The 26,854-nt window shown below is 37.8% G+C and overlaps 2 protein-coding genes across 3 annotated transcripts in view; one reads left to right on the forward strand and one right to left on the reverse strand.

Annotated features, from left to right (window-relative positions):
* Nucleotides 1-2,581: 2,581 nt before the first annotated feature.
* LOC139119823 (cyclic nucleotide-gated channel alpha-3-like) lies at nucleotides 2,582-20,271 on the reverse strand. The gene is made up of 10 exons (XM_070683732.1): nucleotides 19,007-20,271; nucleotides 8,916-8,974; nucleotides 8,431-8,581; nucleotides 8,080-8,182; nucleotides 7,626-7,780; nucleotides 6,950-7,136; nucleotides 6,261-6,433; nucleotides 4,914-5,100; nucleotides 4,337-4,444; nucleotides 2,582-3,458 (listed from the first exon to the last, which is right to left on the reverse strand). Exons 1-10 carry the CDS (start codon nucleotides 20,122-20,124, stop codon nucleotides 3,342-3,344), a joined length of 2,358 nt encoding a protein of 785 aa, XP_070539833.1. The 5' UTR covers nucleotides 20,125-20,271; the 3' UTR covers nucleotides 2,582-3,341.
* A 6,163-nt stretch (nucleotides 20,272-26,434) lies between these two features.
* Nucleotides 26,435-26,854, forward strand: part of LOC139119824 (dedicator of cytokinesis protein 1-like) — a 114,181-nt gene continuing 113,761 nt past the window's right edge. For both annotated transcript variants that reach the window (XM_070683733.1, XM_070683734.1), the window contains exon 1: nucleotides 26,435-26,564. In XM_070683733.1, the coding sequence (XP_070539834.1) occupies nucleotides 26,522-26,564 (43 nt within the window). In that variant the 5' untranslated portion in view covers nucleotides 26,435-26,521. The remainder of the gene's footprint in view (nucleotides 26,565-26,854) is intronic.

Raw genomic sequence — 26,854 nt, forward strand, 5'->3', positions numbered from 1 at the left:
AAAAGTAACTGGAGTTCGCCGTGCATACTTGTTCCCAAATCAGATCACAGTTATCGTATGTGCACGGACTTTAGGAAGGTCAACACTTTAACAAAGACAGACACTTTCCAATCCCGAGGATTGATGACTGCATCGACCGAGTGGGAAAAGCCAAGTATGTGACAAAATTTGACCTACTGAAGGGATTTTGGCAAGTCCCTCTGACGGATCGTGCTCGTGAAATATCCGCCTTTGTTACGCCAGACGGATTGTTCCAGTACAAGGTGATGCCATTTGGAATGAAGAACTCTCCGGCAACGTTCCAACGGATGATCAACGACGTCATATCCGGGCTAGACGGGTGTGCAGCTTACGTTGACGACGTCATTCTGTATAGTGACACCTGGGAGGAACACATCAAGCTCATGCGGAAGTTCTTTGAGAGACTGAGTAAAGCAATGTTGACTGTCAACCTTGCCAAATCTGAGTTTGTATGGGCAAGGGTAACTTACCTCGGACATACTGTAGGACAGGGTGAGGTAAAAACCTGTTGATGCCAAAATCAGTGCCATTTCAAGTTTTCCCATACCAAACTGCAAACGACAACTGATGCGCTTTCTCGGTATGGCTGGTTACTACAGAAAATTCTGTCCAAATTTCTCCACAATTACTGAGCCTTTGACTAACTTACTTAAAAAGAAAGTAAAGTTTGTTTGGTCAGAGCAATGCCAACAGGCATTTGATACACTTAAAGCCATACTGCAAAGTGCCCCAGTATTGTCTGCACCAGATTTCACTTTGCCATTCAAATTAGCTGTAGATGCTAGTGATACGGCTGCTGGTGCTGTTTTATTGCAAGAGGATAGTCATGGTATAGATCATCCTGTTTGCTATTTTTCACGCAAATTTAACAAATCCCAGAGAAACTACTCTACAATTGAAAAAGAGTGTTTATCTTTGATATTAGCTTTACAGCATTTTGAAGTTTATGTTACTTCTTCAAATCAGCCAATAGTGGTTTATATTGATCACAACCCTCTTGTTTTTCTGCAGAAATTCAAAGGCAAAAATCAGAGATTGCTAAGATGGAGTTTAATGTTACAGGAGTTTAATCTTGACATTAGACATATCAAAGGCAGAGACAATTTAATTGCAGACTGTCTCTCTCGTATTTAGAGTTTATTGTTGTTCACTTTCAAGAAATTTTACTTTAGAGTACAACAAAATTTGAGTACTTAAATCCTTTTCAAGATTACATTTGTAAAAGAAAGATTTTTCTTTGAAAAATTTTCTTTTTTTGAAGAGGGGGTGTGTATGTAGGTCATTTCCCCCACACTCATCATGACCTGAGTTCAATTAGTCTAGAACATTCTCAAGGTCACTGCCCTTGATGACCTCACAACCTTGAATTCAATTAGTCATGTTTGGAATGTTCTGGAAAGTTGATTAGTTGTGTAAGGGAGATAATTTTAGAACAGTAATTAGCATGTCAATAAAAGTTCTAGATTGTTCTAATATGCCTCTATAAAAGGGACGTGCACAGCTTCCAGTCAGACTTTTGGGATCGTGTCTCTTGTGTGTTACTAAACTCCAGCAGTAGTCATTCTCAAGACTTTTCAAGACCTTCACTGCCAACGCTGGATTTACACTGTGGACTTTGTGCAACTGCAAGCCTGCAAGCCAAAGGACTGTTCATTCGTCCGACAGACTGTTACAACTCTGAGACTGGAGCTTTGCCGTCCCAGCTGAGATAAGTAGTCTGTACACTTTTAAAGCTTGTACTCTATCCCTGACTTAGCAATTAGTTTTTTTTCGTAATAAATTTTGTTTAAACGTTAACTGCTGAGTTCACCCTTTTGTTCGTTTTCTCTGCACGTAACACAATGAAGTGACACCCCTTGGGTAATGTTAGGCTGTATTGAATTTGCAACGCACATGTATAGTTAGGCAGCAACGCACATGTATAGTTAGGCTGTATTGAATTTGCAACGCACATGTATAGTTAGGCTGTGTTGAATTTGCGACGCACATGTAGGCCTATAGTTAGGCTGTGTTGAAATTTGCAGCGCATACTTTGTTCTTTTCTGCAAATAGTATCAACAACGACAACAACAATAACAACAAAAATAACAATAAATTTACTGAGTCCAAATATATGTTTATTTATCTTCATTTTTAAATATTTAATCATCATCATCGTCATCATCGGAGATTGAATCCCCTGTGGTTAAATTATTGAGTGAGTTCTTGATTTGATACAGTTTTGATTTATTGGTAAGAGCTTGGATGGTTTCAGTGTGTTCTTAAAGTTGTGGGTTGTTCAGCGTCTTTACCTCGATATAATGAATAGTTTAATGTAATGAATATTTTAATGTCAAAATCGAAAGAAAGGCCTTCACAGTGCAAGTGTCAATGTCTGCAAAAACTAACCGAAGAATAAGTAATAGAAGAATGTGACTTTCAAGTTTATCTGTTTAGTGCATACATCATTGAGTCAGCCCTGTTACAACATCTAGTCACAATAATGGACTCTGTGTTGAGCTTAAAATGGATCTTTATGTTCGTCATTGTGCCAATGTGCCGCTCGGCAAAATGGTTATGACTTAAGTGATTCGTGACCCGTGCAAAAAAGTTCAATGTTTTAAATCTGGTCTAAAAACTTGTCTTCTTTTAACATGACCATACTGTGATTTTAAATGTGCCCTTCTTTACTGCGATTTAGTTTGTCTGGCAAGAGATATCCTTCTAAAAATTTCAAATCAACAATTGAATTATCGCTGACAATTATTGCATCGCAAAATAGAGTTTTTTGCCCCTACAAGACAAAATTGTCTTACACAGTCGACGTTTGTCATCTCTCATGATGCTATGTGAATATCTTTATTGCTATCATACCAGGTATTTTGGAAACAGTGAATCTCATATCGCAATGGAGGGAAATATGACTTTCTACGTAGAATACATATTTAGTTAAAGAATTCACGCAACGTTACTTCGATGTTGTGTCTTTTGCAAAATATTAATAACACTCTAATTAAATCATGGAACGATATATAGCGACTATAAATTAAATCGTATTAACTTTCAGAATAATTAAGAATTCACTAATTATGAAAGAACCAACAATATTATCGTTACATTCGTAGTTAGATCAGATGAAGAGAATGGTAATGAATTTCCAAAGAAATATTTCCATGTGTTTCACAATAGGGTTCTCTAGAAACATATTTAATATTGCAAGTATCTCGTTTTATATGCCATGGTAATTACACCGAAAGTATATATATTTATTTAAAGAATAAAACTTTCAAAATCTTGATACAACACCCCTGGATCACAAATCCAACTATATTAGTATTGTTTTAACATTCAACATCTTCAACATCTGAGATTGAACATTGTGATTTACTGATTGCTTCTGATGAATTTTGCCGTTGTATCGTGCATTGCCTCCCATCATCAAACCGCTCGTCTTGTTGCTGTATACAGAAAATAAAATAAAATACACAATACCAATAATATATCAATAAAACAAACAAGCAGGCAAATAATCAGTTCACCGAGAAATCAGTATTACGATATTGTAACTAAATTTGAATTTTGGTTACTGAATCGTAGAAAATTGCTAAAGTCTATTGCTTGATCTTTTTTACACTTCGTTAAAATTTAGCGATTTAACGCCTCAACTAGAGATTTCTGACAAACAAAAACAAGCTACATTACGCTTAATTACGTTTAGTGCCACATTGTATGTTCACAATTCCTATACTAAAATACTTCTTAATGAAACCCAGTGTCACTAGAATATGTATAGTCAGATTAATTGATTCGAATACGGTATAAAGATAATTCGTTTCACTTAGTGCTGTCGACATGTATCTTACAAACTCGTCGATGTAACCATCCTTAACGAACAATTTGCAAAAATGTAATTCAAGAACAAAATGTTGTGATTATTGGTGTTAGGAAAGTAACAAAGATAAAATATCCGATTACGTCATCTGTTGTATTAATTATAACAGATGTAATTATTATATCGTACCAGTATATTGATGGCGCAAATACAGCGATCTGATTGGTCAAGACGCGAAAAGAACCGTGGCGATATACCATGGCTGGCATACGCGCGAGCTCTCAGCTTGAGCAAAAATCCGTTTTTGACGTTCCACGCCAGAATTTCAATATACTGTATTGATATAATAGCAGTAAATCACACCCAGTGACGGTATACCACTCGATTTTGACCAGTTCACTTCATACATGCACTCGCTATCGCTTTTGCACATATGTCGTGAACTGGTCAAAATCTCGTGGTATACCGTCGCTGGGTGTGCTTTATTGCTTAAATATATCTCACCTGTTGCCTGATGAGCTGATTTTTCAGTTGTGAAATTTCACGTTGTCTACAATCACGTTCCTGTTCAGTGTCGTGTAATCGCTGTCGTAGATACTTTACTTCGTTTTCCTGCAAAATGAGGAAATGTCACGTGGTAAATGTCACGTGGTAAACGTCTCGAAGACGGTGCAAACGCACCATTGTCATGAAAATATTCATTCTCTGAGAATCCAATCATAGCGATTATAGCAAGTTGAGATCCCTCTTTCTACGATTTGCCAGTGGTGTCGCCCTTTCAAGCAATGCAGTGCTTTTACATCGATCTGTGATCATAACTTTGTTGAAACCTCTTGTCATGCTGAAACCATTGTAAGCACTGTACAAGAAATATCACTGCTTTACTATCCGACTTAGATTCATTGCAAAGGAATCGTACAACACGTCTCGCTTAATGAGTCTAACACCATAAAAGCCTGAGAATTCAAACAGGTGTTTTATAAGATTCCATTGCATGGCCTTTCATGACAGATGGGAAGTCCCTTCCCATGACTTTCAATGTTAAGACTTTCATGTTGTGTCAGTGAAAGGAAGGACTTACCAGTACGTAATCAAGAGATGATTTCAACGCTCTAGTGTTCTGTTCGTACACACTCTGAAGTCTATCAGTCAAATCTGACGTCACTTCCTCAGCCATGGGTGACATCATTCTGCTTTCACTTGAAAGTAAACTCTGACCCGGAGATGACATGAAGCCACTATCACGACTCTGTTGACTGCCAGTGAAACTGTACATGTAGACAAGGTAAACGTTACTGAGCAAATGTATGCAACTTCCATCAACCAATGTCAGCGATACTTTAAAATGATGTCACAACTTTCATAGCATCAGCTGTAGCATTGATGTGTTATCTCACGGACATATAAAATTTACAAGGAGCTAGTTTGTAGATTGTGTGTAATGTAAGGAGAGTTATAAATTGAGGAAATTTTTTTTTTGCTAATGGGTTTCTTACAATAAAGATATATGCATTAAGCCACATTGATTAAACAAAGTGACAATATCGCTGTTCTTACATACAACATTTGTCAATTTTCAATCATTTCAGTAGTTTGTTTCACTGTTCAAGATTTTAACACACAATGACGAACCGTTGGACAAAATACACATCTAGCTCCACTTACAGAAATAATAAATGACGCGGGTATGACATCATTTCCGGTGTAAATTGGAATCCATTCTAATGAGCTGATGTCTACTGACTGCAATGATTAATCGTTCAGTCAGACTGCCGATACGGTTGGTTTGCAAATGACATATAATTCCAACATTATGCAGTTCGTTGTCCCTTTCACTATTGTTCGTTCTACGTGTTTCCCCCACTCCAAAAAACAACCACCAACGAAGCAGCGACAGCTTTGTCCATTTCTGTTACTATTTCTTTGCATTAAACACGATTGGAATTAATTTGACATAATTGGATGGTGAAGTTATGTCGATTTAATCTACAAATGTAATCTCATCTGCTTTTCTTTTTAAGTTATACACTTATTTTATGAGTAATTGGTAATATTGCAACATTCAGCTATACGGCACCTAACAGTTTTGAGAAAATCGAAAAATATGAAAATCCAATTATTCCAAACTTTCCAACCGTGTTATTGACAAAGCTGTCATCAGATTCTCAGTTAAGACCAATGATTGGTTAAGACTTAGCAATGAACAAGCACCTGTGATGGGGAGGTGGCAAAACGTATGGGAGGGAGGGAAATTTACAAATAGTTGCTGGATGACAGTTAAAAACTGTTATTATATTCCCTTTTGAGTTCAGTCTTGTTCAAATACGTTAGAATGGCACGTTTACATGTAGAGCACCTACTGGTATCCATACAATTCCTACTGTCTGTTTCTCGGCTGCCCCCAAAAAAATCGATTGATTTTCTCTACCTTATTTTTCTTTTTCTCGCTAGGGAGGCCTTTGAACTGCGATATCCGGTCAGTGGATCTCTGTAGGTCACCGAACTTCCTCGGCGGGAAAATCCTGTCCCGCTGTCGGCGAAAGACTCTGCCCTGTTGAGCTGGTCTTGGAGTCTTCTTCGACTTTGCTGAGAAATAATCTCCTGAAATAGGTGAATATTAAATACTTTCATATCGTCACTGTCATGTGGATCTCGCGTCATAATGGATGACAAAATCTAAGGATGGAACTTCCGTGGACAAACTGACATGTATTTTCATTATAGTTCTCACATACCATTTCCTATCATCTTCCTCAGTGTCGATTGGTCTTTGATTTTAGCTCACATTGAAATGTGTCAAGATTGCGAAGGCAATTTAGAATTATCATTCTAAAAGACACTGACAAAGCGTCAAAATTTCCGAGGTTTAGTTGAAATCAAACGATTGAACTCCACAACTTTGCTCCGTTGTCATATACATAGTGTTGATCGACATCAACTTTACGTAAAGAGTGCGCATGGAGCTTTTGTCAGCGTGATTTGCTCACAAAAGGTAAATCTTCGATAATCCATACATTAAGTGTCTATAACAGTATACACCCACAAACTGATATATCGGGATAAATGTCGACATCAAGGGCCAAGTACTTTAAAAATTCAAAACTTATCGTAGCTTACTCGGGCCCTTGGATAGTCTTGTAATGTTTCTATGACGTCACTGTTGGTAAGTATAAATAGTTCAGAATAACCAACTGAGACAACATCGACAGATCGACGTGTTCCTCGATTTAGATTCACAACGCTGATTTCTCCGAATATTGCACCCTCGCTGATGTTCCGTACCTCCTCTTCTTCCTCAGATTGACTTGAGGAGGGTAAAGAATTTCAGGAAGTTTGGAAAAAAGAATTGCGAAGAGGTGCGGTATGACAGAAGAGAGATAAAAAGATTGATTAGAATGAAAGAGAAAGAAAGATGTAAAAACAATGCAACTTAGCATTGAAGCGATGATGGAGCAGTAACATTTTATTGATAAATCGTTTACATCCGGAGTGCTAACCGCGTTGCCATATTGGTTCATCATATCATTAACAGAGAACGTGGAAGAGAACGTACAACCATAAAAGTTCAATCTATTTGTTATGATATCTTGTAGATGTTCATTGTAAAGATGAGAGCTTTTCTTCGTCTTTTGCAATGAAAGAAAAATAAGTCTATATTGAAAATTGTATTGTCCCGTCCACGGGTGATAAACTCAGGTTTTTGTTATGCCGAGTAATAGGGAAGAACAATCCTGTTTATGAAAGATTACAGTAGCGTGTCTTGGAAATAAAATGATAGATGAAAAGTGATTACCTGATAATGTCAAGTTTACCGACACTAACAATAAACATTTCTCGGCCAATGTCACCGTTTCTGCACACATAGTCACCAGGAGAGTACATCCTATATTGAAGTTTTAAGACCAGGTCTCTCAACAAAGCGGACTCACAGTCTTTGAAAAGCGGTACCTAAATTAACCAATACAACAAAATGTCAGGTAAACCCAAACTTACAAGCAAACACATTTATATGCAAGTCGAAGACATTGCTACAAGAATGTCAAAAGTATATTACGCTTCAGAAAATTCCCTATATTTGTTTGTTGAAGCGATGTACACAAGTGAAAACGCACGTACAACTACGAAGAAGATGATGGCATCTGGACAATCTAGTATCACAATAATACAATAAACAAGTACAGTAATTAGATAGAAGACTCGTCAAAGTAAAACGATGAAAGATTTAGGATTAAACATTTCATCATTACCTTCTCCAACGCCACTATATTGGCATTTAATGCTAACTCTGTCTTCATTTGGGTCGGTAACGGTCGAATAACTTTTGCATCATCTAGAATATGAAACTGTCCGCTAAAACGATAAAACGATGAAAACATTGAGTTACTCGCATTACAAACCGATAGGAACGCTTTCTATAGATGGGATATCTGAACACTGTAACAGTACTAGTTTCTTAACGGCTCCTTATGCTTTTCGTCGATTATTAACTCTTTGAGAGGTGATTTACTGAATGCACTATGTGCCATTTAAAAATATTCGTCGTAGAGAATGATTCATTATTAATGGATTTTAAACTTAACAAGACAATATAAACATACCTGGACCAAACATAATCATAGAAACGTTGAACTTTGAGTTGTGTCTCTCGTGGGACCTTTCTGTGTTGCATAAAGCTTTTAGTTCGATGCAAGACTCGTTCATATTCCATTTGTGATTGATTCCCAATAACAACGATATTCGTAACTTGTGCTGTTGAAACAAGAAACATTATCAACTTACACTGAAATAATCTACTCTAGTATATAATCTATTCTCGTCTTAGTTTTCAACTCAATGTTATACACAAAGGTATCGACGATGTTTTAGTGTGGCGTGGTTTAGTTTTTAAGGTTTAAACAATTCCTAAAACGTAATTTATTTCCCTTCCCTACCTGTTGTAGCGTAGCAATCTGCGTTATATTAATTGAATCTGTTGTCCAAGTTCAATAAAGATATTATAGAAACATATAATTTTAAAGTACAATTACATATGAACATGTGAGTGATATAGAGATAAAGCACTCATAAAGCAAGACAAACTCACCTATTACAAAGGCAACTAGAAATAATCCCAATATAAATTGAAATATGGAATACATAAATCTGTAAAAAACAAAAGGAAAGTAATTATGACATTAGCGCTCAATATTTTGCATTTTAGTATGTAATTATTTCAGATGTAGAAATAGATTTATCCACGACACCGGGTTTTTCCATCGTAATTATTTTTGCGAGTGCGTTAAAGTGATAATATGCCTTACAAACTTCTACGGGTGAAAGGATCTAACTCTGGGTGGTTGTGGTCATAGCAGTAATCACATGCAAATTATCGTAGAAAGAAGTTTTAAGGTGATCGATTTATTGACACCTATTGAAAAGAATCTCGTTGGTTTAAAAAGTTGTGTACGTAAAATATATATGTCTATAGCATCATCGTGCAACTTCAATGTCAAAATTCTGTCACTGCTAAAATTCGGTGTCAAATCTCTGACACTACCAAAGTTCGATGTCAAATCTTTGACACTGATTTTAAATCTGTTGAAATGCAAGTAAGTTTGTGTTCCTTTCAATAACTTCACTTTACAACGATGTATTTGTTTTAGTAAGCTTTGTTGATTTCCGTCATGGCGAGCCAGCAATAAATACATCCATTGAAATATAAATTGGCCCCGCGTTTCTTTAAACCGACCATGAAATACACGCTATTCAGCTGAGTTCCAAACATTTGAAGAATTTCGGAGTCGTTTTTCAGAATGACAAGGCTCTGGTTATGAAAATTATTCTGCCAGGTTCAACATGACTGCAATTGTATAATTCGATTGAAGTAAGTAAACGTCGTGAGTCACGGTTGACTTTGAAAACTTTGGTGCAAATCATGTTTTGTCTGCTGTCAAGACACTGTACAAATAAATTTAGGCAAATTTCATAGTAATTGCGTCAAATCCTCCACAAAGCTCTATTATTCAGTTTCAAAGAAGTGTGTCTCAGTGGTAATACGAACGCTATACCTTACAGCAGAGTTTCCTGTCTCTGTCAAAACATTCAAAACTTTGACCCTCACAGCAAATCGCTTATTTGACGTAATACTAATGTAAAACTTCTCCCAAATGGAGGATCTACTTGTTTGTTTGTTCGCTTGTTTGATTGTGAGTGAATGAGTGTGTATCATTTAAACGCCCATCGTTAGTGATTAGAGTGATTTATATTTCAAAAGCCATCATTTATAGGAAGAAAATTCAGCTTTCGCTTTGTCTAACACTTTAAAACAGATTTTAATGTGCAATGTGCCTGAAATAATAGCATAAAGTTTCCACTATTAGTGGTAGAGCGCTGGTTAAGTAATCAAAACATTGCGCATAATGACATGTCAGCGGTAATGTAATAAAAAACGACATATATTCATAACAAAGGTGGGTAAATTTAAAGCCATATAGAATCTAAGAAAAGTATGATGATTCCTTTAAACTGCATTCCAAGAACGCTGGAGTAAAATATGATTCAGTTGTCATTTTTCTTCGACACGATGGACGCTTTCAGCTCCATCTATATCGCTGTTTTAACTCCACGATCTCTCTATTACCTTCGCTCATATAGTACTCTCTACAGGTGTCTTTACTTCTGTGTCTTTCTCAATGTCTCCGACTGTCTGTCTCTCTGTCTGGCTTTGCAGCCGTTTCGCTTGCTTACGTTGCGGTATTGGCCGCAGTCTGTACTCAAAAATATTTCTCAGGTAAAGTACTAGTTTCTACGCTTCTTTATGAATGAAGGAAGAAGTCAAGCAGACCATTATCATACATAGACTTGTAAAATTCCGTGACTTCGACGCGACGGTAAACAGAGTCACTTCATGTGCAGTTTATCGAGCAGTTTCCTTCTTTTTCAAACAACTTGATAGTCTGTGTCATGAATACCCTAAACTTGATTCTGACGGTTAACCTTAGAGCTCCACTCTTGAAGAAAACCCTGAATGTGACTGTGGGATTAGATTGCATGCCATTTACAGTATTTCTGATTATAAAGAAAAAAAAGAACTTCAATGAAGTGTTAAGTTTCCCAAAAGCCTTAAGAAAGAGGCCAGCGGAACCTCACAGATACGATTCACAAAACTGTGTGAGTTGACTCATGTATCCGGAAGGCAAAGCCTTGACAAAATATGAGAAGAGCCACTTGAAAATTTACGCCCCTAACGATGACAATAATTGTACAACGCGAAAAGAAAACTAGAAAGCTAAATCATGCTTTAGAGACTTTCAGATAAAAAAGAGGATAAGTAATTGATCGATTTGACTAAACCGCGGTTTAATTTTCCGGATAAAAAGGGAAGCTGACAGGAGCAGCAGAGTGTCTCGATTGCAAGTTTCCTCTGTAGGGGGTAAAAAGATACCCCCTCACTTTTGAGCGGCTTGGATTTTTTTGTCATGTCTGGTCAAAGGTCAAGTTTTGTTTGTATAGCTTCAAAGGATACACAGCGGTGTACCGTGCCGTGTTTCTCAATTCATTTAGTAAGCGGGTTCTCACTAGTAAGCCATTGGAACACACGTAGTAAAAATAAAGCCTCTACTGATTGCGTATTTCCATGGTTACATCTGTAAACATGGACTTTTCTACCAGTTTAGACGATAACTATGTCAACATCGATGATATGAAAAAGCAGCATCTTTTGTCAACGTTACATGTGTTCTCGACATTTTATTAATTAAAAAAAATACTCATGGATTTATGTTTTAACCCTGTATTCAGTATGTGTGTCATGGTGAAGTTAATTTCAGATTCTTTTTTTCGACCAATGAGTGTTAAAGTCGTACTTATTGGTTGTGTAAAATTTACATCAACGGATTACGGTTTTCATTAACGTTCTCATTTCCTAAACTTGATTTACGACAGCAAACTTGCGTTGCATACACCGTAAAAGATGAATTGCTTGAATTGACTTTCATCCTCTATCCATTCAACGGATCTTTCATCTTGCAATGTCCTTAAAACCATAAAGCATTAAAGGGCCAGTAGCTTTTGGTGATTTCTATGTCAATTGCAAGTTGTACTCCCTAAAGCATAGTCACCACAGCGTCAATACATGTAAAATACACCTTTATAATTGTTTGAACTTATATTCTAGTCTGAACCAGATTGTAGACAACAACAATGCGGCTTACACAAGTGCACACTCAGTTGACTAGCTGAAAACTATGTGTATTCCAATATGCTTTTGGGAACAGAACAAGAAACTGTAGTTGACATACAAAAACAAAAATCGTAACAAAATAATCACATGTTGCAGCTGCTGGCCTTTTCAGGAGACCGTTTTATGGAATATGACCGGACAGGGAAAACTCGAATGAAACGTCCGTATAAAAAAGCAAGACGGGTGGAGACACGGTTTGAATTATCGGCAAATATTGTTTGATTTAGGAATTCAACACCTGCAGAAGCATTTTCTAATGCATTTAGTCTGGAAAAAAATTTATCTGACAATAAGTGAATAAATAATGCTCCAGATATTTCTAAGAATATTCATGACAATTATTATGACAAAAAGTTATCCTGTTGTCGACTTTCGACGTTGATCATTTGGTGCTACTGTATATGCAAGACGTGAGACGAGGTTCGTTTCTGTGTCTTCTTATCTCGGAAGATACAAGTGTTGACATCATTCTTTGGAGTCTATCATTCATGTCAATTAAACACCAATGCGAATCGAAGCAGAGTTGGAATCATAGAAGGTAACACAGCGACTTGCTATGCTTGTGCTAGGCTTTCTTGCAAGTTCAAAATTGTGCTAATTCTGTTTTACACCCGAAACAGTAAATGCATTCACTCCAATGGCTTCAAAGCGAGTATGCACAAGCAGCAGAGAGCAGCGAACTGTTGTGAAAGTTTGACTGTCCGAAAAACTGTTAACTGGGCGTACGCATTCTACCTGAAATTCATAACATGAGCGATGAATTGTTGCAGATGTACCCTTACGCTTCGTTAAAGAAAAAAAATGAAAGTAGAAGAGACACACTATCATTTAGACCACCTATTGCGACGAATTGCACCTTTACTTTCCAGCAACTGTTATTTTCTTCTAAATGTCAAGGTTCCAGGATAACAAAATGTCATTACAATAGCAGAGAATGAACCCATTTAGTTTTATCGACTGTTAGATTTAGCATCTCCACAACAGCTGAGAGTCACATATATCAAGTTGCCATGTTCTTAGTTATTCATGATTTCATTTGCCGTACGGCTTTGCCTTTCCAGTTACATTATTAAGCAATGATTGTTTTATCTCTTTATATTGTCAAGTTTAAAGAAGGACTGACATGATTATTTTGACAATGATATCAGTTAAGACATCTGTGTACTGCATCGGTTGGATACAGCTTTCGGTAGAAATAACGCCTGTCCATTTTGGATAAATTTAGATGATTGATTGATTGATTGATTAAGGATATGGTGTGAGTTACGTATTAAATTGTAATTTGCTGCGGAGTGATTATTCATACTTTGTTCATTTCATCTCTCATATTTTGTGAACGTCAATAATTCAGCTGAATGAGAGAATCTGCCCAGTAAAAGACGATGATGTGAACACATTGCAACATGTCAATACTTTTAGAGCGGCGCAATGTCGCTGCGCGTTTAAGTCCCTTACAAAACACAATTAAAATCTTGAAAATTCGCAATGGAGAGTTGTCAGTTGACCATCCATTATTTTCTCTCAAATCAACGTCTATCTCACAATCAAGTAAATCAATATTAGGGGATTAGTCAACTCTGTGGTTTTCACAGTCTGATGATATTTTCTGTGTATTTTTATCAACGTTTTCAAATTATTATGGTTTTATTTGCTTTCTCCTTTCTTTTGAGTGTTATCTCAGAATGTAGCTTTATCATTATTTGATTGTGCGTCGTCTGTCTATGTAACTTTGGATTCAGGAGCAGGTACGTTTACCCATAACTGGCAGGGGCGGCAACAAAGCTGATCCCAATAAATGCTAGAGAGTGGTTTCTTGACGAGCAGCCAGTTTTTCTTGAGTGGATAGGTGAAGAAATTTCGTCGGGCAATTTTGATACAGTACAATGGGCGAGGAGGACTATAGAATTTGGCGGTCTGCGGAGTGGAGGTGAAAACACAGTGTAGAAGAGAAAGAGCGTGCAGTGATTTTTGGCCTAGCTTTCGATATAACGGTAGACTTTGAACGTTTTCTACATGCATTTAGAAACTTGAGAGTCGTTTTATTGCGACCTTTGTGATCTCTTGTCTGCTGGGGGTTTTTTTTGTAATTTTTCCGTATGTTCTGTTGTGACATTTATCGTTGAAGTTTATTTAGTTTATATTTCGAATGAAACTGTTAGAAATTTTGATTCCATGACTCAGTGAGCCACAAAGAATTGTTGTTCTCATGTAAGTTGGGTTTTAAATGGGTGATAACGGATGCTTGGTAAAAGCGGCAGACCTGATCTTGCTTGACAAGCGGGTATGGTAATGTGAGTGTATGCAATTTGAAATTTCCAAATCTTTGACCAGCTATGAACTTGAAGCACTATTCCCTGTTTTCAGTCTTAACAAAGCAGCATAAATTAAACTATGATATTTATGAATAATTTCTAGGTCGGAATAAGATAAATTGTTACTCGTATATACACTTGGAATACAAATTCTATGGCCTGAGATCGGTTCAAATCGTAGAGAAACGTATTTACTTTTCCAATCACAACGAGTGATCTGATTAATATGGAACAAAAATCTCAACTAATCCTGGATGTATTTCACAGTCTTCACTAGATGACATGTTATCATACCTTGTAGTACCGATAAACTATAAAATATTCAACTTGTGCTATCGCTAAAGTACAAATACGTTCCTCTCATTCATTCGTATTTAGCGAAACATTCTTAATAGGATGTTGAACTGTCAGTAAACCCTAAAATTATCGCAGATTCGTGTCCAAGACTTTTAAAAGAGCTTAGGATAGTATGCGCCTCGAAGTTGAAAGACTTAAATTTTTGCTCAAATTTACCTTAAGGAACCTTTCAACTACAAATCAAAAATAAAAATCGGGGTCATCCTGCAAATTTTGGTACAAGAGAAACAAATTATCCAAGATTTACAGATATTTGAAATTAAAAATGGTCCCCATCCCTGTGTTCAGACGGTAAAAGTTTTTCTCACTCAAAGGTATTCAAACTGAGCCCAAACAAGTGGTAGATCAGAAAAGAATTGGAAAAGTTTAAGAGGCTCCTTCTTCCTTAAATAAAATATAAAACAATGCTGTACTAATTACATCATCTGTTAGTTTGTGAAGACAGCAAATCTATAGAACGCGCAGAACTAGGGAAATCTAGAAATACCCTGGCTTGTTTTTCTCTTCGCTATATAAGAAGTGTCGTATCCTGCCAATAGTATCAATAATTATTTCATGAGTAAACTGGAATATATAGATGTGGTTCAATATAGACAGCGTTCAAAGTACTGTGACGTTCGGTGCTTTATGTCTATAGCTTTCCACCCAAATACAAAATTTAAAAACTTCTTTCAAGAGTATAACGAAGATAGAAGAGACAGACATATTGTGTGGTCGAAAGAATTGTTCAAGCCTCACAAAATTACGGCGCGTTACTTGTGGTGCTTAGTTTATTTTATTAAATTGTTGTTGAGGTAATCCATGGTTTCTACTCACTGAATTATCGGGAAAATCTGATTCCATATATCGTAAAAATTATATCATTACCAGTATGGTGATTGGTCGAGACATGAAAATAACCGTGCTAAATTCGCGATATAGCACGGTTGTAACACGCAAGCTCTTATCTGGATGAAATTTTCTTCTTTAAACCTTTCACGCCATAATTACAATATACTGTTATGACATAATAGCAATAGACAATCCAAGCAATTGTATACCACTCGGTTTTGACCAGTTCACGACATATATGCACGAGCTATCGCTCGTGCATATATGTCGTGAACTGGTCAAAATCTCGTGGTATACCGCCGCCTGGTGCGGTTTATTGCTTAAATAGTTGTCATTACATCTATATATTATGTATTATGTCATTATATAGAGTGTTTTCTCCAGGGCGCGCGATTGCGTGAATCCCCCATCTAATCAAAATCCCCCCAAAATAATCACAGGCGCATGACATGTTGCCCCCTTCTACAATAAGGTTTGGGATTATGATTTACACAGAGTATTTATCTTAGCATTGCACTTCATGATTACTGGCTACGATATGATTTAACATCATACAGTTAATGCAATCCACTATCTGTAGTCACAGGAAGGAAGCCGTCATTAATTACGGCCTGGGGGTCGGAGGAATTTGATCCGAAACTCTGAAATTTCGAGTAACCCCTCCCCCTTGCCCACCATGATGAATTTGAGTAACCCCTCTCTCTAACACAGAAATTTTGACAGTCCCCCCACTCAGAAAAATACAAGTATTTGTATAACTTGCAAAAATACAGCAATAGTAAAGACCTTTCGAATCCTGGTGTACCCTGCTGGATTATCACCCGTTATCTCATGACGGTTGAAAAAGGTGAAACCAACAAAATGAAATTAAAAGTCACAACAAAATATAAATATTATAAAAGCTCATGCTATAATCAGTATCTAACCATATAGTATTGTTTAATTTGTTTGGATATCATGACAGCGTTTTCATTTAGTAGTGTAATCAATACTGCAAGCAAAGTTATAGGAACACAGCAAATTTCCTTATCAGTTTTATATCACAATTCCATGAACAGAAAAACACGTTCAATTCTTAATGATAGCACACATCCACTTTATAGATTGTTTCAGAAACTCGAGAGGCTGAGAGAAAGTGTCAGAGAGGGTGTCCCCTCTCTTGCATGGAAAATGTTGATAAATTAATGTGTGCAATGGTGCAGTGTAGTGCAATCTGAGAGGTGTTATCAATATTTTTTACTACGTAAAACTATTAGACCACCCCCGGGGGAGAGCACGAGAGGCCGAGGGAAAGTGTCAGGGGGTGTTCCCCCTCTAGCACCGAAAATTTTGAGAAATTGATGTGTGTAAAGGTGCAGTCTGAGAGGTGTTGCAATTTATTTTGCACCAAAATTTTGAGTAACCCCTTCTTTCTCTCTACATTTTGAGCAACGCCCCTTTGTGTAGCTTTCAATTTTTTGAGGGACCCCCTCAGATTCCTCCGATCACTCCAGGCCGTAAACAATGACGGCTCCCTAAAGAGATACAAGCTTTATCTGCAGAAGGATGTCATAAAAGTTTGCCTTAAAATTACAAAAATTGTGTTTGAACTGAAATGAATGAAGTGTGAATGATTTGTGTAGGCTTCAAATTTTCTCAACATTTTACTGGATGGAAAACATAAAGAAACAGGAGTGTCTTTTATTTGATATTTGATCAATGCCTTAACATTAATTTACTGATACCATGAACAAACCTTAATTTGCATAATTTAAATTTGCATAATTTTTTTAAGTCCCTCAATCAGAACCAAATCTCCCCTCAATTTTCAAGGAGGGGGCGACATACCCCCCTTGTGAGAGAAACCTGGAGAAAAACTCTGGAAAATTGTGTTTTAGCGAATTTTACTTGACATGGTCTCATGACCACGTAGCCTTGCTTTTATTCCATGATTTTATAACTCCGTCTATCTATGCAAACTTGTTTCAACAACCTAAATACATATGTTCATTGATTGAGGCTATCATTTCAACCGTTTTGACCTCAGTCAGTGCACATTTTTTGTTTCAATTTCATCGATCCTGTTCCGCGTTTAATAAACTGAAGACAAAGCCAGCCATTGTAGGCCAGGTATGGTGTTCCGGAGTCTAATAGGGCGGTGTGTGGCTTTCGTAAAGCAGTCACACACATCACAAACAAAGGAATGGCTCCAGTGCAGGCAGGCAAGCATGGACTCCATTCATGTTTAGAAGGCATGACCGTTCTCCATGTAAACGTTAATCTGTGTATGCATTTCAACTAATCAACTCATAAGTGCAGTATTTGCGACCACACGTGGTTGAAACATACTTTACATCGGGATTCAAAACTTGTTTTCAAATCGTGTGACTTTGGTTGAACACTCTTTCTTACAATACCTCACACTGAAAGATAACTATACTTAATAAAACACCTTTCCCAGTATAAGGTGTGTGTCGGGGGGGGGGGGTCCTATGGACCTTTTCTCCAATACTGGAAACTAACATTATATTGAAGACATTTGACTGTACGTAGATATTGGAATTAAGTATTACTTAAATGTTGAGTTATGTTTTCATATTATGATGGAAAATATCACAAAGGACTTTATGAACATATTTACCTGATGACCAACAGGGCTAGCCTCTTCTCATACCAATCTAATATCGTAACATATTATTACAAAAATTCGCATTTTATTTTAATATCTGATTTCGTGAAGGTGTACCAAATCTGGACTAATAACTCATGAATCAACACACGTTACTTTTGTTGCAGAATTTCCTGAACACAAAGATGGCGTCTGCAAGTCTAAGTAACGAGCTGTACAATTGGGACAACGTTGGTACAAATTCACGAGGGGTTCCAAGCACTGTTACTTACGACATACAATCCTCAAAGACGTTGCGCCATGACACTCATCCAGAGGTCGCCATTATAGAGCCATCAAGCCGTTTTATTATTTTGATCTAATGGATTCAAAATGTTACCTGTTCAATTCATTGAAATAATTGAGTTTTCTACATCGTTTTTCAACACTTTGCACAACTACTTGGTTGCTAAATTTGTCTAATTCTTTGCATGTTTCCTTTTGTTTGAAAATATCGACAACCAAGTCAGACAAACCCAAAATATAACAAAGTCCTACAAAAGAAACTTTAAAGAGACGATTCATGATTTTTCAAATCTCCCCAAAATGCGAACAGACGGATATATGTGCGTTATTTAGAAGACATAAAGATACAAAGTAAACACATTCATGATATAATGTCCATAAATCTCACATTCGATATAGAAACGAAAAAATCGTGTCGCGATCGATAACAAAAATTCAGTGGTCCAATCGCATTTCGAAATAAAGTAGACAACATATTTAGACAGACGAAAACTAAAACTAATATCGTGTCTATTCGTTCTGCCTTATTTGTGTGTTGACATTTCTGTTCTTATACTTACTGTTGGTTATTTTCCGGCGCTGGAAGACTTGACACTGTCATCAAACTAAGTGTTGACCAATAAGCCGAATACAAATATTTTCTTGATAAAGCTGCATAATCAGAATATAGTGCAGGGTCAGGATACGCCCAACTGTTGGATTCTTGACTAAAGTCTTGGTATTTCGAGATCAAGTAGTAGAAGCAAGCATTGTAATGAATAACAACAAGAACGGTATGGACGACATTTGCCATCCGCCAAAAATTTGGAAAAGGTGTTCTGATTTCTATCATTCGACGAAATTTGACGACTCGATATAATTTACATAGCCGGTTAGTTCTTAGTAAGGGATTAACTCCGATTATTAAATAGAATAAATCGAGTGGTAATAATGACAGAATGTCCAAAATAAAGGGCCAGGTATGAACGTAACGCCTAGCAAGTTGACGGACATCTTTCACCATCACGCCACGGTCGATGTAACACGTGCGCAGTGCCACAACAACATCAGTAATATATATGGCGTCGAATGTGTAGTCAAAAAATAGCCATATTGCAAAGAATTTCTCGTTAAGTTCGATAAAAGTCCCGCGAACTATAATAGTCCATAGATGATAGACCGTTGCTATGGTCACCACTGTATACCAAAAGAAAAGGAAACTACTTTCTTCAGGATTAAAGGACAATCCATTGCCAGTCTCTCCCCCACACAGATAAGAAAACGACAAAGGCCCTGACGATCTTGATTTCTGTTCCGATGTAAAAATGTCAGATTCAAGAGTAATTTCAGCATCGTCTGCGGCGACTGCATCATGATTTTCTTCATTTAAAATGCTGACTTCACTCGTGAATTCACTAAATGCTTGGCTTCTTGATCTTGTAATGGCAGTGCTTGCTCGACTGTCCCTCTCACCACTGGTCGGACGATCGCTGTCGTGTGAAGGAACGCTTGTTTCCGTCAGAGTAATCTCTTCGTTGCTTGGCTGGACCGCATTGTTCGGTTTAATTGACGTTATGAAATCTTTTGCCATTTTCTTTAACCCTGATTGAACGACGTTGTTCCCTTTTTCAGATATGTTCGACTCTTCTCGCCAAAGCTGTAAGTCAGAGTCACCGAAATCGTCGTCAGTATCCGCCATCTTGGTTGCTCATACTTGACTGACCAAGCTTGATACTTCAATGGCTGTGTCACAAGTCGTGTACTAATGGAACATGGAATCGAACTCTAATCTTGCGACCTATCTCACGCTGAAATGAACACTTGCCCGACTGTAGTGGCCTAAACTGACGGTTGCTAACAGCAACAGTGAATGAGTTGGTTTCCTGACATATTAGCCATTGGTCAGTTGCACTGGAGCACGCGAAAAATGATCGGGGAGTCGGTGTTTGATATTTGAAACCAATCTGGAGAGCAAAATAAGCTGTTAAAAGCGCTGCTTGTGAAAACACACAAGCACATTGCGTTCCATTGAAAGGCAGATATAAACTTTACCTTTCCAACTACACGTCTAGCCATTACAATAAAAAACAACATACATACACGCTCTTCTAACGCTGTGTACAGTTACATCTCTGTAGGGGACCAAAGATGAAATCGTTCAATTGGTGATTGGTTGGAACTTAACTGAACTTTCCAAAGTAGCAGTGACTACTGCTCTTGTTGGATGAAGGTGAACAGCTGCCACTTGAAACATGGAGACACGCTTCAAGTTTCCATGTTTTTGCTTGCCTTCACCGCAAGAAGCTGTGTACAACACCCAAAATGAGACATTTAAATACAATAGGCACTCGCCAAAAATTATATCGACACAAATTAAATGCAATATAAATGGTTTTATACAGACATGCGTAGTCCAGGGACGGTCTCATTTTTCTGCTTTACTCATGTTATACACTTAGGCATCCTACGTACTAAAACCATTTTCATGTTTTTAGTATGGAGTATAAATAACGATCAATTTTTCAATTCTATAGTCTTTAAACCGATTGCAATAATAATAATAATAATAATGATAATAATGATGATGATAACAACGAGAGAGAGAGAGAGAGAGAGAGAGAGAGAGAGAGAGAGAGAGAGAGAGAGAGAGAGAGAGAGAGAGAGAGCTGTTCACTCGAAAACTATAAGCAATGTAGCAATATGATAGCTCCTACGCGAACTTATGGTGCTCATCATACTCAACACAGACGTGCACATTATCACATCGTGCCTGGAGCGAGTCTCAGTCTAGGTTGGTCAGGACCCGGGTCAGGACATACTTTCTATGATCTTTAAAGCACACGTGTGGGTTGATGTAGCCCTGCGTACCGTGCTGTGTGTTCCGGGCGTTACACGGCCCCCACCACGGAACACACAGCACGGTACGCAGGGCTAGGGTTGATGTATCTGAACCATGCAGCGATATCTACAATTAAAATACTGAATATGTCTTATTTTCATAATCATCATGGGAATATACCGTAGTGGCTGTAGACACGATATTACACTGTGATCATATAGTACCAACAGCCATTGCATATGACTGTTGGCACGTACGATTCCTATCACAATACGCTCTGTTGGCACGTCCGTATCATCATACCAACAAATCAGTTCGTAGCAACCATTTACACACCCATCCTGTAACTTGGATGCTGGTGTTAGCCTTGAAAGATCGCAGCTAGCTATTTGAGGGAAAACAAAACTTTGCGTTAGAATATGTTCACATAACAACCACATTTACACACATTATGTTGCCATACTTCGCTCCTCTATTTCCAGTACATTGAATATCTCGTGTGATATGGATATTGATCACATGATCTCTGTTTATGATGATCATATGAGCACAATCATTGATCGTTTTGCTCGTGTATTTAGGAAAAGGGTGCAAGCGCGCGTGCGTCAGTAATAATGCTACATTGCGGAATATGAAGATTGAGAAGCGTAGACTTGAAAGGGTGTGACATCGCACGGGTTTTCGAGATGACAATATTAATTTTCGCAATAAGCGGAATGATATGAATGTTTCAATGGGAAGTTTGAAGAAGGAGTATTTTACAAATTTAGTTAATAAGAACCGGGGAGGTCAGAAACAATTATTTCGTATTTCAAAATATCCCCATCAAAATAAGATATTCTGTATCTGTGAGATTGTTATTCTTATAAAGAAATCTCCTACTAAGTCATGTCTTTTAGACCCTTTTCCGACTATGGTGCTGAAACGTTGCCTTGTTGAAGTTTCTGAAAGTTTTAAATTCGTCTCTTGCAAATGGTATTTTTCAGAAGAATTTTAAGGAGGCCTTCGTGATCCCTTTGCGAAAGAAACCAGAGTTTGATTTGATTTTTAAGAATTACCGACCAATTTCGAATTTGAGTTGTGTCTCTAAATTGATCGAAAGGGCGGTGGCCAATCAATTGCTCGATCATATCAACAGGAATTCGTTGGGTGTAAAATTTCAATCTGCGTATAAGGAATTTCACAGCACAGAAGCTGCTCTGATTAGAGTTCAAAATGATCTTCTGATGGCAATGGATGGAAAGAAGATTTCTATTTTAGTTCTTTTAGATTTGAGTGCGGCTTTTGATACTGTTGACATCTCTAATTTAGTTGAACGGCTAGACTTGTTTTGGAATTACCGGAACAGTTCTTTCGTGGTTTTCTGATCGGTGTCAGCGGGTTCTAATTAAGGATCAACACTCTGCCATTGCTTTTTTTTGAAATGTGGTATCCCCCAGAGGTCGGTTCTCGGCCCTACTCTTTTTAGTATGTACATTTTCCCTATTTCTATGATTGTTGTCAATTATAGCCTTGGGTATCATCCGTATGCTGATGATTCCCAGTTGTATTTCGATGTATAATAATAAATTGAAATTCAACATAGATAAGACTGAGATTATGCTGATTGGAAAACCACAGCAATTACGTAAATTCTATCTGACGGAATTTAGTGTTGGGGGAAAGTTAGTTCCAATTAGTAACGGTGTTCGGAACTTGGGTGCTGAGTTCGATAACCAGATGAGTATGGATTGTAACGTTGTTTTAATTTGTAAGTCTTCTTTCTACAATCTTCATAGAATTTCGCAAATCAGAAATTTTCTTTCGGTTGATACCACTGAAATTTTACTCAATGCCCTTGTTACTTCAAGGCTAGACTATTGCAATAGTCTCTTATATGGTATTTCAGGTGTTTTGCTTTCAAAACTACAAAGGGTACAAAATGCAGCAGCAACATTGATTTCAGGGAGTAAATGCAGCAGCAACATTGATTTCAGGGAGTAGAAAGCGTGATCACATTACACCAGATCTGATGAAATTGCACTGGGTTACCGGTGAAGTACCGTATCATTTTTAAAATTCTTCTAATTGACGATGTATTCAAATCACAATGTGGTCAGGCTTCAGCCCACATTAGTGACATGTTATATCCATATTTACCAGCGAGACCAGGTTTAAGGTCATCTAGTTACTCTTTGCTAGCATTACCGAGTTCAAATTTAATGACATGTGGTGATCAAGCATTTTCTGTTGCTGCACCAACTCTGTGGAAGAATTTACCCTATGATATCAAACAATATCCAAATGTTAATGTCTTCAAATCAAAACTCAAAACTCACAATTTAGTGAGGCTTTTGTTGAGTAATATGCTGCTGTTTTCACCCCGGGTAAATAGTTTTATGATGCTATCAATGGTTTTGTAATTTTTTCCTTCACTTTTGTTTTGTAATGCGCTTTTGATCAGATTACTGTAAAAAGCGTAATATAAATGAATAAATTATGATTATTATTACACTTGATGCTATGAGCATTTTTTCCAATTCGTGAAATTCGTCTGTACCACTTGCACTTTTAATAGGATGGTTTCTCGTCACAAGATGGTTTCTCGTCCCAGGATGGTTTCTCATCACAGGTTTGGTGAGGCACTAAGGCCTATATTCTCAGATTCTACAGCTGGGAACCACTGCACTGCTCAATATATTGAACCACAGACACCATAGCTTGGACCGACTATATTCAGCATGTTCAGTGGTATGTTACGCAAATCTGAACGTTAGTGGCGCTATACTCTACACCACATGGGACCACAGATACAGTTCACGCTAGCTCTGCGTGGCAGGGCTGTGTATTACCGGCGTTATACGGCCTCGCAGGCCGTATAACGCCGGTATAAACTCACAACCTAGCTGTGGGTCCATAGCTGTGGTGTTTTCAGCGGGATTCCTGCCTTACGGGCTGGTTTTGACTTTTACGAATTTACCCCCGCGGGGTTAAAAATGTAAAAGTCGAAACAAGCCGGTAAAAGGCAGGAATCCCGTCTGAAAACACTACAGCTATGGACCCACAGCTACTCACAACCCTGCTTGCAGAGCTAGATTCACGTGTGGATACGGTTGAATGAATGCTTACTGATGAAAAACAGAAAAAAAATGCAAAGTAAAAGACACGTCCACCGGGCACATATAGGCCTAACAGTGATTGCGTATGCAGGTAAAATTAATTTCCATGGTTACGCCGGATTACAAGTACTAAGTAGGTTCTCTTTCCCCAGGTCCTTTCACAGTCATCTGTAGTCTATTGCGCTCTGCGTTTATATATGCGCCCCATAGACGTGTGTACATTTGCCTGAGAAGGCATATGTACACACGTCTATTGGGCGCATAGACGCAGAACGGAATAGACCACAGGTGACTGTGGTCCTTTCTCAGTCCACGCGCTATTAATGTCCTAACACCGTAAACAAAATGAAATCTTGCAATTGGGTTAACTGTAGCTGGGGGTCCAAAGCTGTGGCGTTTTAGGACGGGATTTCTGCATATGTTAAAATCGGTGACTTGAGTAGACAGTAGGCCTATCACTTTATTCATTTGCGATTTACTTTCACCTCTGCATGCACACCCCCTTTTTTTCTCCGTATTTCTGTCTGCCTCCCGATACAGGGTTCCGTCTCCGCCGCCTCAGTGCCGACGAAATCTATTTGGTAATCTACGAAACAAGGCTGTTTCAGCAAAGTTACCAAATAAATGCAGTCGGAATGCGTTTCCTCTTTACCAATGATTGTTTCAGGAATTTACAGCAAAAAAACAGGATGGTTGGACAGTCTCATATACATTACGTTTACTTTTTTGTATGTGTCACACAAGTTTTGTAGATAACATTGTAGATAAAAAAAACCGACTCATTTGTGTGTCTGGATAGAGCACACAAGGGAATTGCTAAATTACTAAGCTACTGCAGTGAACTGCAATAAAACTGCTCACACTAATTAGTTTCAGCTGTACCCAGCTTGCAAAGTCGACAACATTGTATGTCCCATGCAGACAGTTTGTCTGGAGAAGTTGAAATAAACAAGATTTGTACATGGACCAGTGCACAGTAAAATGTTACATTGTATCTTAATCTTGAACACAGGGTGCCAATCGTAAACTTCTATATACAACCCCAGACAGAGCTAGTTTTGCCTTTGGACGAGCAGAATTTTTTTGTCTGTATCAAGTAACCTTGGTCAACACTAAAGTGGCCACGGGTGAAACAGAAACTGCCCAGTTATAACACACTACACGCCAATCTGCCAGCTGGGCTACAGCTGAAACTAATTAGTGTAAGCAGTTTTATTGCAGTTCACTGCAGTAGCTTAGTAATTTAGCAATTCCCTTGTGTATTCTATCCAGACATTCAAATAAGTCGGTTCTTTTTATCTTCAATGTTATTACAAAACTTGTGTGCCACGTACAAAAAATAAACGTAATGTATATGAGACTGTTCAACCATCCTGTTTTTGCTGTATTACCCCGCAGCGTGTCATAATAAGATTTAGGAAATACAAAACATAACTATTAGAGCATACGACTCTTCCTGGTGGAACATTGACGCTATCTGTGATGGAAATAAAATGTGTAATACAATCCTTATATGAAAACAATGAACAAGAGGGTTTCCCTTTAGTGGTCTGTGGTTCCGGAAGAAGTGTGTTGTCACTTTCATGTCCTGTCAACTCCCAGGAAGCCAGAGGAAAAGACAGGCGTAAACACTGCCTACCTATTACTGCAAAAATATCCTCCTTTTGGTCCAAAGGCTGTATGTGGGTTAGGTGGGCTCATATTTCTTGCGGCGCAACAGTCTCTTCTTTTACTTAATATGACTTCGTTTGCAGTCCGAACGAAGAGTGCTGATCGCGAAGTCGAAAGTTGGAAAAGTTTTTGTACTCTCTCCCGAAGTAAATTCAACAAATACGTAATTATATTTTCGTGTCAAAAACAAAAAAGAAAGATTAAGTGTAATATGCAAAAGGAATTTACCATGGAGGTCTCCGCTTCCATATCCATGGTTTTAACGGGGGAAAAGGCGATGCTCTTTTAATTTTCACTACAACCTGGATGTGGCTATTGTCTCGCAGTTCAACAGTTCAGATCGCTTTTGACAGATTAGCTCAAGTCATGACCTATTCGCAATTGCTGATTGGATAATTTCTGTCACGTGGCTATATCTTCTTCAACATGGCTGCCTGGATTACAACGAGAGCAACTTCGTGAAAGAAATTTGCAAATTTTGACCGAAAATGACTCGTTGGGCCCCTTCCACAGACGCCAAGTTTGGCGTTGGTAAGTTAATATTGATATTTTGTACAGTCTAATCGCATAACTCAGAGAGCTGTTGATCTGATCGAATTTTTCAAAGAAGGGTGGGTGCATGGACTCTCCATTTGTGCGCTGGGATTCCGAGGCTGTGGTACTTCCTCATTCTACATTGATCACTTCCTGTTTCTTATTTCTTTCATCTGAATGGAAGGCTTCAGAACAACAAACAAATTTATGGAAATTTCAGTTCTTGATAATAAGTGATACGCTGGCTGCTTTTATGCGGTGTCAGATCAGGAGCACTTTCACAAGCG

Source organism: Ptychodera flava, chromosome 20, assembly GCF_041260155.1.
Source record: "Ptychodera flava strain L36383 chromosome 20, AS_Pfla_20210202, whole genome shotgun sequence".
NCBI lineage: Eukaryota > Metazoa > Hemichordata > Enteropneusta > Ptychoderidae > Ptychodera > Ptychodera flava.